Source organism: Notothenia rossii (genome assembly GCF_949606895.1).
Source record: "Notothenia rossii genome assembly, chromosome: 7".
Taxonomy (NCBI): domain Eukaryota; kingdom Metazoa; phylum Chordata; class Actinopteri; order Perciformes; family Nototheniidae; genus Notothenia; species Notothenia rossii.
Genome location: NC_136905.1, coordinates 2,229,137 through 2,245,686, shown reverse-complemented (window position 1 = coordinate 2,245,686; position 16,550 = coordinate 2,229,137). Strand labels below are relative to the sequence as shown.

The window sequence follows — 16,550 nt, the reverse complement described above, 5'->3', positions numbered from 1 at the left end:
CAGAGAGGCTGTTAGTCTTGATCCTGCAAGGGGAAGCCTTTTTTGGTCAGAGTTTATATTTCTCAAAGATCCTCATTAGTGAGTCAGGATGAAGATCCCTCCCCTTAGAGACTTCATCACCTCTTCAGGGACCGGTTTCCCCTCAGCTGTTAGCTCCAACACATTTCCTTCATTTCTTAGAAAGTCTCAAGCATGCGTAATGTCTTGGCTGCAAAGTATTCTGGGACATGTCCAGATGCTTCCAATGATCATGTTTCTGAAAAACTTAGAGTAGCTTAATGGAAGCTTAAAGATAACAGTGTCTGGAAGACATCAAATACATCTGGTCGACTGTTGGCTGTTTATTGAGCTTCAAAACTATTAACAGGCAAACTTTAATGTTATGTCAAACAACGTTTTTGTCCATAGATCTGTTGCATATAAAGGAGACTATATTTCTGGAAAACTTATTTACAGTACCAGAGAAACACATACTGATATACACTTGAACATCAGCAGGAGAGGACTCTTTAAAGTAGAGACACTACATACTGATATGCACCTGAACATCAGCAGGAGAGGACTCTTTAAAGTAGAGACACTACATACTGATATACACCTGAACATCAGCAGGAGAGTACTCTTTAAAGTAGAGACACTACATACTGATATACACCTGAACATCAGCAGGAGAGGACTCTTTAAAGTAGAGACACTACATAATGATATACACCTGAACATCAGCAGGAGAGGACTCTTTAAAGTAGAGACACTACATACTGATATACACCTGAACATCAGCAGGAAAGGACTCTTTAAAGTAGAGACACTACATACTGATATACACCTGAACATCAGCAGGAGAGGACTCTTTAAATTAGAGACACTACATACTGATATACACCTGAACATCAGCAGGAGAGGACTCTTTAAAGTAGAGACTACATACTGATATACACCTGAACATCAGCAGGAGAGGACTCTTTAAAGTAGAGACTACATACTGATATACACCTGAACATCAGCAGGAGAGGACTCTTTAAAGTAGAGACACTACATACTGATACACACCTGAACATCAGCAGGAGAGGACTCTTTAAAGTAGAGACACTACATACTGATATACACCTGAACATCAGCAGGAGAGGACTCTTTAAAGTAGAGACACTACATACTGATATACACCTGAACATCAGCAGGAGAGGACTCTTTAAGGTAGAGACACTACATACTGATATACACCTGAACATCAGCAGGAGAGGACTCTTTAAAATAAAGACACTACATACTGATATACACCTGAACATCAGCAGGAGAGGACTCTTTAAAGTAGAGACACTACATACACCTGAACATCAGCAGGAGAGGACTCTTTAAAGTAGAGACACAACATACTGATATACACCTGAACATCAGCAGGAGAGGACTCTTTAAAGTAGAGACACTACATACTGATATACACCTGAACATCAGCAGGAGAGGACTCTTTAAAGTAGAGACACTACATACTGATATACACCTGAACATCAGCAGGAGAGGACTCTTTAAAGTAGAGACACTACATACTGATATACACCTGAACATCAGCAGGAGAGGACTCTTTAAAGTAGAGACACTACATACTGATATACACCTGAACATCAGCAGGAGAGGACTCTTTAAAATAGAGACACCACATACTGATATACACCTGAACATCAGCAGGAGAGGACTCTTTAAAGTAGAGACACTACACACTGATATACACCTGAACATCAGCAGGAGAGGACTCTTTAAAGTAGAGACACTACATACTGATATACACCTGAACATCAGCAGGAGAGGACTCTTTAAAGTAGAGACACTACATACTGATATACACCTGAACATCAGCAGGAGAGGACTCTTTAAAGTAGAGACACTACAAACTGATATACACCTGAACATCAGCAGGAGAGGACTCTTTAAAGTAGAGACACTACATACTGATATACACCTGAACATCAGCAGTAGAGGACTCTTTAAAGTAGAGACACTACATACTGATATACACCTGAACATCAGCAGGAGAGGACTCTTTAAAGTAGAGACTACATACTGATATACACCTGAACATCAGCAGGAGAGGACTCTTTAAAGTAGAGACACTACATACTGATACACACCTGAACATCAGCAGGAGAGGACTCTTTAAAGTAGAGACACTACATACTGATATACACCTGAACATCAGCAGGAGAGGACTCTTTAAAATAAAGACACTACATACTGATATACACCTGAACATCAGCAGGAGAGGACTCTTTAAAGTAGAGACACTACATACACCTGAACATCAGCAGGAGAGGACTCTTTAAAGTAGAGACACAACATACTGATATACACCTGAACATCAGCAGGAGAGGACTCTTTAAAGTAGAGACACTACATACTGATATACACCTGAACATCAGCAGGAGAGGACTCTTTAAAGTAGAGACACTACATACTGATATACACCTGAACATCAGCAGGAGAGGACTCTTTAAAGTAGAGACACTACATACTGATATACACCTGAACATCAGCAGGAGAGGACTCTTTAAAATAGAGACACCACATACTGATATACACCTGAACATCAGCAGGAGAGGACTCTTTAAAATAGAGACACTACATACTGATATACACCTGAACATCAGCAGGAGAGGACTCTTTAAAGTAGAGACACCACATACTAATTTCATTGTCGAGGGAGCCCTTGCAATGCTCACTTCTGGGTCTGGACAAAAAAAAACATCATCACTGCGCCTCTCTATTTCATACTATTTCCAAGGTCTTTTCGAAGTAACATTTACGTGATCGCTTATTTAAAAAACCCAACCTGTGTTTAAAGACCCACCTGTCTTCAGAGCAGCGATGCCAGAGAAATACGCTGCTACGATAACGCCGAGGAAAATTCTTGTTCTTCCCTTCATGTTGGGACGCTTCGTGGGTGCCTTTCTTCCTACAACAAAAACATAACAGAGGTATTTCAGAACTTTGGAAAAAATATGCTTTTTTAACTTATAACACATTTCACATGAACCCCTCAAATGTAAAAATAACACTTTGTAAGTTCCAGGAAACACAGAAAAAAAAAACCTTTATACGAGTGATTGCATTGAGTACGACTTAATGGTCTGTAAACAGTGAGTCAGAGGAATGTGTTTAAGTAGATTGTAATCTCTTCACCATGTTGCTCTGGACCAGCTCACTAAAACAGAATATACCAAATATTGTAGAAGATTCTTTGAAACTTTATTTAAAAATGGGAAAGTGTTAATATTTGTTACGGTTGCTGCCTTCCTGGTCGTCTGAGTGTTTTCAGCTGTGTGTGTTCTATGTAAATGAGCTGTGCGGTTGCCCTCCCGGCATTGGCTGCCATCTCCTGGTCCGCCTCTGAAGATTGCGATTGGAGCACACCGGGCCCGACGCACTCCAATCGCAGCGCACAGCCGGCGCACACCTGTTGGAGATGACTACAAAGCTTGGGGACAATCATCATTCTGGAGGCTCTGTATGGGGACAGATGCCTCTCGCTACTTGCTCTTTGTTCTGTGGTTAAACTGGGGTGATTAGTAGTGTCTAGAGTAGCTTAGTTAGTGTTTAGAGTAGCTTAGTTAGTGTTTAGAGTAGCTTAATTAGAGTGCAGAGTAGCTTAGTTAGAGTGCAGAGTAGCTTAGTTAGTGTTTAGAGTAGCTTAGGATTCTGTGACGGTTGCCTTTAGTTTAGTTGTGTTTTTGTATAGATTCTTTGTGTTAGTTGTACCACTTTTAGAGTGAGGTTTTGTTTCGTTCTTTATTTAGTGTATTAGTATTTATTTTCCCTGTATGTCTTTAGACTCCTTTCTTAGAGTCCTCCTTTTGTTTGGTTATTTGTCAACCTGTGCCCTTTTGTTTGTTCCAGGCTGCATGCCTGCCATTTTGTTTACCCAGCTATTTTAAATAAACCCTTTATGATTATTACCAATTACATACTGGTGTGTGTTGCATTCCTCTTCCCCTAGTTGGGACGTAACAATATTAATATCAGATACAATTACAAACAAAGTTAATAAGTTTCAAACATAGATATTGGTACCATGTTGACTTCAAGGGTTTTCCGTTTCAGTTTCATGGGTTCAACTTTCGCCTCTTGTCTTAAAGGTTGTGGCATTTTGGAACATTTAAAGAACTGGTGCATCGAGCTGCTGTTTTTAAATCTGAAATCAGACCAGATTGAAATGCACACAATATTCATCAGCGCCTTCTAACATGAGAGAATAAAGATACTGCTGTTCCCAAGGGAAGCTAGTCTCCAGCTCTGGATGATCTTCAACGGCCCTCAACACAACACAAGAGTTGGTGTAGCATTCATTTATTGTTTAACACATATTTTGTTCTTCAAAATCACATTTTCGGTCCTCGAACGCACATTTTAGGGGCATTTTGTGATCTGTTGAGGCATTTTTTCCCCGTTCCACTAGTTAATTTCTAACACGAAAACATATTAGCACCACAAAGGATCAACGTTTGGTTGCAAGAAAAGTCGGATAACGAATGCACAATATAATTAATTTGATAAATTACAAACATTCAAAGAAAAACTATTTACAAAAGTGTAATTTTGTTAGTTTTGCTTTTGGGTTTCATGTCAGCACAACCGTTAATCCCAATAGAGTGGAAATGGATTAGTCTGTTGAGACTGAAATACAAACAATCAAAACTTTAACAGTATTTAGACTTGAGATGGACGATTTTGCAGCGATCTAACATCTAACATCACTTTTGGGCCAGATTTGTAAGTGATTCTGATTTAATGAAGGCCTCGACAGAACGCTGACTAACGTTGCTTCTCAAATCATCTAAAATCAAGTGAAAAGAAAAAGCAGTTTTGTGTGTTCACTTCCCATTTCTTCACACAGAGCTTTAAAAACACGTGTGTTCAGCGCTTTGGTTTTTATTGTATTCAAAATGTTCACAGACTGGTCCAGTTCTGATTTGCCACTCCCTTATGTTTTCCAGTCATTGCAGTCGCACCATCTGTATACCAACACATCGTGTCCAGTCGATATGATTCTGCACCATGAAATTGTTGACCGAGTCAAAAATGGCTTCCCCTGTGGCGTTGGTCGGCAGGGAACGACAAAAAAGACATTCATCCTGCACACGCCAGCATGAATATACCTGACACACACAGCAGATCTGCCTCACTCCCGATATCAGTTGACTCGTCCAGCTGCGGTGGGAAAAACTGGCTTTGGCGTAAACGCGTGATCGGCTGATTTTTCACCTCTTCAGCCATGGCTGTTATTCGCCGCTGGACAGTGTCATTAGAGAGGGGGACCCGGTTAATTTCGTCACTTGCGGTCTCCCCAAACAATATGTTAGTCATAACTTTTGCAGCTGGTTTGACTAAATTCTCACCTATCGAATGAGGTTTTCCTGCTTTTGCAATCAGAAGGGATGATGCCTCTGTCGCCTTCGCATTTTCCCCCGGTACAAAAAACTGTGAAGGCGCCTTCGCCATGTGTTTCTTAAATTCATCAAGTTTTCTCTCAAAAACTCCCAACGGTTTGCCAATGTAATCCTTGTGTTTACTTTCAAAATGTCTCTTGAGCTTGGCAGGTTTCACAGCCTCGTTCGCCAACGACTCATAAAACAAAACACATCTCCAGTCTCCATCTGATGTAGCCGCTGTGATATTTTCTCTTCTCTTTAGCGCTGGACTTTCTGCCTTCAAGCCGAGTTCCACAGCTTTCAGCCGGGGGGTTGTTAGACAGCGAACCACTCTCCTGGGACTCAGTAACGCACACAAAATCACTTGTTGCTGCTGAATCACCTGCGTCAGGACGATGCACCTTGACTGTCGCATCCGATTTTTCATTTAATTTTCTTTTAACTGACCCTGTCTTTAGCCATCGATCCATCTGGTCAGTTGACCGGTCTTTTGATTATTATTTTAGTTGACCGCTCAAATTGACTGCGCAAATCATTTATGACATAAGATGTAAAACGAACCTACGTAGGCTACCTACCTACCTACCTACCCACCTACCTACCCACCTACCTACCTACCTACCTACCCACCTACCTACCTACCTACCTAAGTACCTACCTACCTGCCTGCCTGCCTAACTACCAACCTACCTACCTACCTACCTACCTACCTACCTACCTACCTACCTACCTACCAACCCACCTACCTACCTACCCACCTACCTACCTACCTACCTACCTACCTACCTACCTAAGTACCTACCTACCTGCCTGCCTGCCTAACTACCAACCTACCTACCTACCTACCTACCTACCTACCTACCTACCTACCTACCTACCTACCAACCTACTTACCTACCTACCTAAGTACCTACCTACCTACCTACCTACCTACCTACCTACCTACCTGCCTGCCTGCCTGCCTAACTACCAACCTACTTACCTACCTACCTACCTACCTACCTACCTACCTACCTACCCACCCACCTACCTGCCTGCCTGCCTGCCCGCCTACCTACGTACCTACCTACCTACCTACCTACCTACCTACCTACCCACCTACGTACGTACCTACCTACCTACCTACCTACCTACCTACCTACCTACCTACATCTATGATACACTCTATACTAGTAATTTTTTAACAGTTTGAGAAACACTTTAAACTTATAATATGAATTTCAAATGTGGCATTTTACAAATATACTCGCGGACCACTCTTTGAGAAAGACAGCCTGACAGTAATGACACCTGAAGATAAGATAAGAAGTATTTCATTGATCGCAAATTAGGAAATGCTCGAATCACAGCAGCATAAAAAAAGTAGAAATTAAAAGAGTAGAAATAAACAATTCTAAAATGTAAAAATCTCAAAATAGAAATAAAACAGCATTTAAAAAAGTTGAAAATATACAAGTTGAAAATACCTTTAAGTTAAAGACGTCCTTAATCAGGGCAAAGCTGCGTTCTGCAGATCTACAGGGTGAGTCGGAGGAGTTACATCTGTGACAGTCGCAGATTGATCTCAGTGTTTCTTATAAACGGTAGGGGAAAAGGTTAAGGCATGTAGCTTAGTTAGCAACTGCCTTTTTTTGGTGTCAATGAACTTCAGTATGGATTACGCAGTAAAGACAATTTCAGCGCGAGTGAACTTTTTGTTGGGTTTTGTTTGGCTCAAAAAACTGAATACATTTGAACAACGCAGAAAACCTGTCTTTGTTTATTTGTGAATGTGTGCATATGGACTTTAGTTAACACATTTCCGTGGGGACTATTTTGTGGAAAGAGCAGATTATCCGTTTATTATTTCTGTTTACCTTTTATAATATAATTTCATTCAAGAACCCTTTGTGCGTTTATTTAACACAACTATTTGAGATAGTTGATCGTTACACATTTAACTCAACAAACTGACACAATCCACATTTCCATCAATGCACAAAACAATAGAGGAGTTACTCACAGACGTGCCGCTCCTCCAGCTCCCTCTGAACACAAGCAGAGGTCCTCCAGCTTTTAGGGGCTGCAGGAGAAAGAGGAGGAACAGTAGGAGGAGGAGGAGGAGGAGGATGAAGAAGGGGAGGAAGGGTATGACCTCCTCCTCTTCACACAGCTTCCTGTGAAAGATTAACTTAGTCTCATTCGGGACACGAGGACAGTCCAAAGAAAGCAGTTTGGTTGTATCTGTTTTATTTTTCTCTTAACCCTTGAGTGGTGTTCATATTGTTACTCAGTGTCCCTGGGTCTGTGGACCAGCTGCCTTTTGGGTTTCAATTCAACACAATCAAACTATTTGATGTTAAAAGACTCAACAGATGTTTGCTTCATCCCAATTACAAGCACTATAAACAGCATGGGCAATGTTCGGCTCGTCCTTTGTTAGTAACTAGCTGATGCTCAATCTCCTCCTCTTCTTCAAAGTCACTGTCAGACTCACATTCTGAAGCCTCTTCCTCTACATCATCATCAAATGGTTCCCGCAAGACCTAATGCGGGAATGTGAGAGCAGACAGGTTTGGTGCTTCAATCTATCAACAATGCTGCAACCTTGTGCGGGAATGGCAGGAGCAGAAACACAGAAGTCTCTCTCTCTCACACACACACACACACACACACACACACACACACACACACACACACACACACACACACACACACACACACACACACACACACACACACACACACACACACACACACACACACACACACACACACACACACACACACACACACACACACACACACACACACACACACACACACACACAGAACCGAACACCAGGGTTGAATTGTATTGCGTGCTTCCCGGCAACAAACAAATAAACAACGTCAGCACAGGGCAACACCACCACACTGATGTCAGGAGATCAATAACTTTAGTACATTTCAAATTGGTTGTCTTAATTCAAACCATCCGTCTCTCTCCCATGAATGTCCTGCTACAGGGATTCTTTTCAAATGGTATCACTCCCAGTAATAGGTCAACCAAGGACACACGAGAAAGGGATCTGAACGCCAAGAATGGTGTTTATTTGTTATATCCCTATTCTGCTTTCTGTGCTGCTCCCTCTCCACATGGTCCACGTGCATGTACACGCTCTGCAGAGGGTAAAACCCCTGTGCTCCCTACATACCGCAGTTTCTCCCACATACCATCTTGTCTGAGTAAAAGTACAAAAGTATTAGCCCATACAAATACTTTACTATATTATTGTGTGTGTGTGTGTGTGTGTGTGTGTGTGTGTGTGTGTGTGTGTGTGTTGGATCCATGTAGCGGGAAGAAACTCAGCTAACTGATCTTTTTTTTCCTTTTTTTTAAAACCACAAAGCTAACGCTCAGCCTCTGAATTAGCTACAAGCGAAACAATGCTAACGCATCATTGCACAGAAACTCACTCATAACACCCTTATTACTTATCTTAACTGCACATCCAACATATCGAATAGCATCGTGAGATGACACAGAATCGATAGGTACCTACATCATCACTCTATGATAAGAACTCAAGAAGATATTAACAAGAACAGACATCAAAACATGTGGCGCTAGGTAGCTAGAAACGGCAAAATTGCTTACCTAGGTCGTAGTCTGGTCAAAGGTTGTCTTCAATGGCATTAAAACTATTAAAACGCTGCTGAAGTTAATCCATAGGTTAATCCAATGTGTCTGTCCCCTTGAATGATTTCTGATAATCCATGAGCAATAAACCTGCTTTTCCGTTTCCAGATGTCAGAGCGAGAGATAGGTTCGCTCTCATGCAAAACTGCGTGCACATAGCTCTCAGTTCTCGATGGTAACATGTGTGTGCATGTGGAAATTCCCCTTAGATTCTATTGGCTCTAACGGTCATTAAGGGATGTCAATCACCAAAATCGACCAATGGGTTCCAGAGAAACGGTAAAACCCCCATTTCCACCCAAATCACCTCAGAGGTGGAGTTCATTTTTCTAAACCTCTCTAAAAAGGTCAAATGTCACTTGTTTTGCATCAATCTTTTTACAGGGTACTTTTTATATGTTGTTCTTTGGATTCCTAAAGCTTTTAGTCTGCCTTACCATCATCCAAGGGTAGTTTTCACTATAAGTAAAAAATAATGTTTGGACGGACGCTATAATTTACAGTTTTTTACTATGTTCAAACTGAATTTTCTTTAAAATAAAAAACATATATATTGATTCTGACTCTTCTACATCCAACTCACAGGTTTATTATTACTTTGAGAAAAAAGATTATTAATTTAACCCTTTTAGAAGGGAAGATATGGTCATTTGTTCTGGGAATGTCATTTTCGAGCCTGAGACCTGAAAAACAGGCTCAGGGCTAAACAGGTTAAATGTTAAGAAGCCCTCAGACGCTGTTGCTTTCAGATGTTGTGGTTTCTCCCCCGGGTTTTAATGGAGAACACCAGTGCTTGAATTGGGCCGGTACTCACCGGTACGCAGTACCGGCACTTCTGATTTTTACCCATGTGGTACCGGCACTTCTTACTGAGTACCGGCAAGGTGCCGGTACTCAGTAAAATGCCGGTACTCAGCCGCCGGCAATATATATATATATTGTAAACGCAACGCAGCGCAAATGTGGGTCTGACTCTGCCTCACAGAGGGTGACTGGCTGTCTACATGACGTGGCCTGCCGACATTGCCACTTTCATACAGATCATACTAATGCCCTCGATTGGTCTCTGTGTGTCATTCAAGCTCGGGAGGGTGTGTGTTGGTGTATGTGTGGCGCGAGCGAGCGAGAAAGTGCGCGCACCGGTTACGTGTATTGTTGTTAGCATCTGGTGCTAGCTAGCTGCGCTAACGGATATAAGGAGCTTTTTCAACAACAAGGTGGAGGGAGAGTCCTTTGCTGTCAGACTGAGAGGCTGATAACTACAGCTCTGGTGAGGTAAATTACTCTCTGAGTCTTTAGATAGTTAACTTAGTTTAAGTTATCTCAGTGGGTCTCAAACGGTTCGGTCTCCATTTATGTAAACACATATTTCCATTTGAGGGGGTAGTGATTAGTAAAATGCATGAATAATACAAACAAAATGTTAACTAGGTGAAAAAAGGTAAGATAAACTTGTTGAGAGCTAAAACTAATCTTTGCTGTTGCCTCAAAGAGGAGCAGGGGGGAAAGGAGGGAGACAGGAGAGGCCGATTCAGGAGCCCAGACACACTCACAACTATAAATGAACCAAAAACAAATAAATAAACAAGTTTCAATGTTTTTTCATATTGGATATTGTATGTTATTGGTTATGGCCATGTACTTATGATTTTATGATTATTTAAATGTATACATTTTTGTTTCATATGGGTGTAGTCTCTTTATTTCCCCCTCAAAATGCACCAGATTGATGCATTTAAGTCCAACATTTAAAAAAAAATCTTACCGGGGGAGCATGCCCCCAGACCCCCCTATAGGATTTCAGGCTCGGCCCCATTGTTCCCAAATAGATTTGCAATTTTTTTTAAATAGTAACCCATCTCCATATGTTTCTTTTTGGGGTAGTAGATTTAAACTAGAGGGCTATCACTTTGTGCAGCAACGCTATTGACAAATAAATCCAGCAAAATGGCACAAAAAACTGGTAGTGGCCTCAGGGACGAGGAGTCATTTAACCAGCCAGTAGGAGTCAAGCTTTACTTTCTTTTATATCCATAAAGAAAAAGTAAATCTGTTTACAGTTGTTTCATTATGGATGTTGAGAGGTATCCATATATCTCTTCATTTTGCTCTCAAAGTGCACCAGATTGATGCATCTAACTTCAATATTTAAAAAAAAATGTTCCCGGGGGAGCATGCCCCCGGACCCCCCTAGACTAGAGGGTGTCAGGTCCACTCCCCACTTATAAAAATAGCACTTTACCACTGCACCCCCTCTAATCTCAGATGCACCCTGAGTCATTTTGTTTAAGTACAGTGAGCCTTTCTGAAATATACAGTAAAGAGACAAACCCACCAGCATTATAGGATATACTATGACTTTGTGCCAAATACTTGTTGCTGATTTAGAGTACTGGCACCTTTTTTATTCCAATTCAAGCACTGGAGAACACCCGAATGTGATGACTGTTTATAGAGAAGAAGTAGTCAGAGTCATTATTCAGAGTCTGGGGCCAGCTGAGAATTAGACAGATTTCCAGTGAATTTCTGGGAACATTTCCCGCAATTCTCACAAAGAAAGTAATACTTCTGCCAAGTCTCTGCAGAAGGCCGGGTGGGGATTATTCCTCTGTCAGAGGGCCTAGTAAGCTTCTAAGTGTTCTGTAGTTCCTTAATTTATTATGTTCATAGAAAATCCCCTCATTACATCAGTCCTCCTGATATTTATATAAGCCTATAAAGTGGTTTAGAAAGACACAGGACGTGATATGAGGACTATCAGGACTCTCTGAAAAAGCGATATTGTATCTTAAGTTTGGGAAAAGCATGGCATTCATATAACACATTAATAGCATTAAGACGCAAAGCACATTTTAAAATCAGACATTTCAACACCTTTAAAGAAAAGCTTCAAAACGATAAGACAAGTTTAAAATAGAAGAATACATTAATGTTTGTTTCACTTACAGAGATAAGAGGTAAGCTGCCTTTGTTCCGGAGCTCCCTCTCCAGTAGTGTGTTCAAAAGGTTTTAGTGCATGTAAACGGTTTGCAAAGGCTCAAATACAGCCCTATAGAGAGGCTATATGTCTGGGGAAATGATTTACAGGAAGAGAGAAATACGTTTTGATTCAAGTTTCAAAGACTTGGTTGTCATATTATTATGTAAAATAAAAACCTGTCAGGAAGTCCCTTTTTGAATTTTTTAAATGCATTAGTACAAAACTTTACCTTCATTTCTCCACTTCCCAGTGATCACAGTGTTTTTAAGCCTGATTACAGTATCATCTTTCATTTCTCAAACTATTCAGAGGAAAACGCTATCTACTATTCTGAAATGGACCAATCTGCACAACGACTACTTTTACTGTCGCTACTTTCACTATATGTTGATGAGAATACTTTTCTACTTTCACTTGAGGAACATTTTGAATGCAGGACTTTTACTGAAACAGAGTATTCCTACACTCTGGTACTTCTACTTTTACTGAAGTACAAGATCTGAGTACTTCTACTTTTACTCAACTACAAGATCTGAGTACTTCTACTTTTACTCAAGAACAAGATCTGAGCACTTCTACTTTTACTCAAGAACAAGATCTGAGTACTTCTACTTTTACTCAAGAACAAGATCTGAGTACTTCTACTTTTACTCAAGTACAAGATCTGAGTACTTCTACTTTTACTCAAGAACAAGATCTGAGTACTTCTACTTTTACTCAAGTACAATATCTGAGTACTTCTACCTTTACTCATTTACAAGATCTGAGTACTTCTACTTTTACTCAAGTACAAGATCTGAGTACTTCTACTTTTACTCAAGTACAAGATCTGAGTACTTCTACTTTTACTCAAGAACAAGATCTGAGTACTTCTACTTTTACTCAAGAACAAGATCTGAGTACTTCTACTTTTACTCAAGCACAAGATCTGAGTACTTCTACTTTTACTCAAGTACAAGATCTGAATACTTCTACTTTTACTCAAGTACAAGATCTTTAATATTACAATATTCCGACACATTCCTATACATTTACGGAATACACAATCATGAATTCAGAGGGAATTCCCCCCCCCCCCAGCCCCGGCCTGAAACGCCTCCATCTGACTCCTTTGTTTACCACCAGACAGTGACATCCTCTGAATAAATCCTTTTCTCTGGCATCATCTGTTCATGTCGTCTCTTTGGCATTACTTAACAGTTCTATTGAATTTCTGAGGAAGTCTGAGCACGAGCCAATCAGGTCATCCAGTCCAAAGTCTGCAGCCAAACACTCCCACAGCTTCTGCAGCTCCACACAGCGCTGAAAGAGAGGAGTGTTAATATGATGCGCTTGAATTAAATGTTTTTAGGTTGACCAGGTGCCAACAAGCCACGTGTGTGTGTGTGTGTGTGTGTGTGTGTGTGTGTCTGTGTGTGTGTGTGTGTGTGTGTGTGTGTGTGTGTGTGTGTGTGTGTGTGTGTGTGTGTGTGTGTGTGTGTGTGTGTGTGTGTGTGTGTGTGTGTGTGTGTGTGTGTGTGTGTGTGTGTGTGTGTGTGTGTGTGTGTGTGTGTGTGTGTGTGTGTTTCCATTGTTGCACATGCACCATCAGAAAAGGGAAGTGATTGTGATGAAATCAGCTGTTTCTGCTTAAATTGGTGTTTTTGTATTTGGTGCATTTCAGCAGACGGCTCCCAGTGAGGGACATTAATGATGGTTCAGATGTGTTCAGAGCAGAGGTCACGGACAGAGAATACAGGAGGAACTTTATTTACACGTGTTGTCGCGTATTGTTGTATTGTTGTGTGTGTGTGGGACGATGCAGGACGTGTTACTGCGGTGATCAGCAGTAGATACGATTTAATGTCCATGTTACCATTAACAACTAAACATTTCTATTGAAACTAAGATTAAAAGGTTTACTATGGGTTAGTGTTTGCACTAACTATGCAAGTATCGGACTTCGATGGATTTTCCTGACTTCCGCAAACACGTCTGTATGTTTTTGCAATATAGTAAAAGTCAATGGATTTCAAGACTTTGTTGATTGATTGCCATCTGATCACCTTCTCTTGCTTTCTGAACAGACGTTGGATGGGATCTCCAATTGTCTTTACACTTTATCAGAGGTGGTACACAGGTCTTGTACTTGAGTAAAAGTAGAAGTACTCAGATCTTGTACTTGAGTAAAAGTAGAAGTACTCAGATCTTGTACTTGAGTAAAAGTAGAAATACTCAGGTCTTCTACTTGAGTAAAAGTAGAAGTACTCAGATCTTGTACTTTAGTAAAAGTAGAAGTACTCAGATCTTGTACTTGAGTAAAAGTAGAAGTACTCAGATCTTGTACTTGAGTAAAAGTAGAAGTACTCAGATCTTGTACTTGAGTAAAAGTAGAAGTATTCAGATCTTGTACTTTAGTAAAAGAAGAAGTACTCAGATCTTGTACTTTAGTAAAAGTAGAAGTACTCAGATCTTGTACTTGAGTAAAAGTAGAAGTACTCAGATCTTGTACTTTAGTAAAAGTAGAAGTACTCAGATCTTGTACTTGATTAAAAGTAGAAGTACTCAGATCTGGTACTTGAGTAAAAGTAGAAGTACTCAGATCTTGTACTTGAGTAAAAGTAGAAGTACTCAGATCTTGTACTTGACTAAAAGTAGAAGTACTCAGATCTTGTACTTGAGTAAAAGTAGAAGTACTCAGATCTTGTTCTTGAGTAAAAGTAGAAGTACCAGAGTCTAGGAATACTCTGTTACAGTAAAAGTCCTGCATTCAAAATGTTCCTCAAGTAAAAGTATAAAAGTATTCTCATCAAAATATAGTGAAAGACAGTAAAAGTAGTCGTTGTGCAGATTGGTCCATTTCAGAATAATAGATATGATATGTTTTATAATGATTGATCATGAAAGTGTTCTCAAAGCTGGTAAAGGTGCAGCTAGTTTGAATGACTTTGTATACTGCAGGGTAGCTGGTGGATTTACTCCAGGTGGAACTAAAGTCTGATTTAACACTTGATTATATTTCACATCATTCATCCAGATCTGAGAAGTAACTAAAGGTATTAAATACATGTAGAGGAGGGAAAGTACACCATGTACCTCTGAACTGTAGTGGAGAAGTACACAGCAGCATAAAATAGCAGTACATGGAAATACACAAGTAAAGTGCATGTACCTTAAAATTGCATTTAAGTACTTGAGTAAATGTACTTAGTTACTTCACACCTCTGCAGTTTATCCATACATTTATTTGCCTTCCACTTTTTAACAGGTTTTCTTGACACATTTGAATACAGAATATTTGTACCTTCAAAGACGAGCAGAAACAATCAGACTAATTATTTAATTGTTGGAAAATAAAAAGAATGATACTTAATAATATATTCTCTGTTTCCTGTTTATAAAACGTTAGTATTTGGTGTTATTTGTGATTGTAAAACTGAATAGCTTTTAATTAAAAAGGCAAAACGATCGATTTGAAATAACCATAATAATGACTCCATAATGAATACATTTAAAGCGGAGTAGTTTTAGTTTATCGTGATAAGATATAAAACCCAGCCTCAGGTTCCTGGGTTTTATTTCTCTGATGCTTTTGATATTATTTAATAGTTTCTCATCCAGAGCAGCAGGGGGCGCCAGCAGACAGGACTCTGAACCAAGCTTTCTCAGTTCTGCAAGAGAACCTTGTTCCTCTATTTCTTTACGTTTTAATAATGCAGCTTCATTTAGCAAGTTATTAGTTTGAGAAGTGTTTGGAGTTACTACAAATGTAGAAGGGACTTGAAGCGGCCCTATCCTGCTGATGTTCAGGTGTATCTCTACTTTAAAGAGTTCTCTCCTGCTGATGTTCAGGTGTATCTCTACTTTAAAGAGTCCTCTCCTGCTGATGTTCAGGGGTATCTCTACTTTAAAGAGTCCTCTCCTGCTGATGTTCAGGTATATCTCTACTTTAAAGAGTCCTCTCCTGCTGATGTTCAGGTATATCTCTACTTTAAAGAGTCCTCTCCTGCTGATGTTCAGGTGTATCTCTACTTTAAAGAGTCCTCTCCTGCTGATGTTCAGGTATATCTCTACTTTAAAGAGTCCTATCCTGCTGATGTTCAGGTGTATCTCTACTTTAAAGAGTCCTCTCCTGCTGATGTTCAGGTGTATCTCTACTTTAAAGAGTCCTCTCCTGCTGATGTTCAGGTGTATCTCTACTTTAAAGAGTTCTCTCCTGCTGATGTTCAGGTATATCTCTACTTTAAAGAGTCCTCTCCTGCTGATGTTCAGGTGTATATCAGTATGTAGTGTCTCTACTTTAAAGAGTCCTCTCCTGCTGATGTTCAGGTGTATATCAGTATGTAATGTCTCTACTTTAAAGAGTCCTCTCCTGCTGATGTTCAGGTGTATATCAGTATGTAGTGTCTCTACTTTAAAGAGTCCTCTCCTGCTGATGTTCAGGTGTATATCAGTATGTAGTGTCTCTATTTTAAAGAGTCCCCTCCTGCTGATGTTCAGGTGTATATCAGTA

At 40.1% G+C, this 16,550-nt stretch overlaps 1 protein-coding gene across 1 annotated transcript in view; it reads right to left on the bottom strand.

The window, feature by feature from the left end:
* The window catches only part of LOC307013486 (collagen alpha-6(VI) chain-like), a 58,174-nt gene extending 48,959 nt beyond the window's left edge, over positions 1-9,215 (bottom strand). Inside the window, exons 1-3 of the mRNA XM_079640886.1 lie at positions 9,037-9,215; positions 7,420-7,573; positions 2,840-2,944 (exon numbers count right to left, since the gene is read on the bottom strand). Of these exons, the coding sequence (XP_079497012.1) occupies positions 2,840-2,915 (76 nt within the window). The 5' untranslated portion in view covers positions 2,916-2,944; positions 7,420-7,573; positions 9,037-9,215. The remainder of the gene's footprint in view (positions 1-2,839; positions 2,945-7,419; positions 7,574-9,036) is intronic.
* Positions 9,216-16,550: the final 7,335 nt, after the last annotated feature.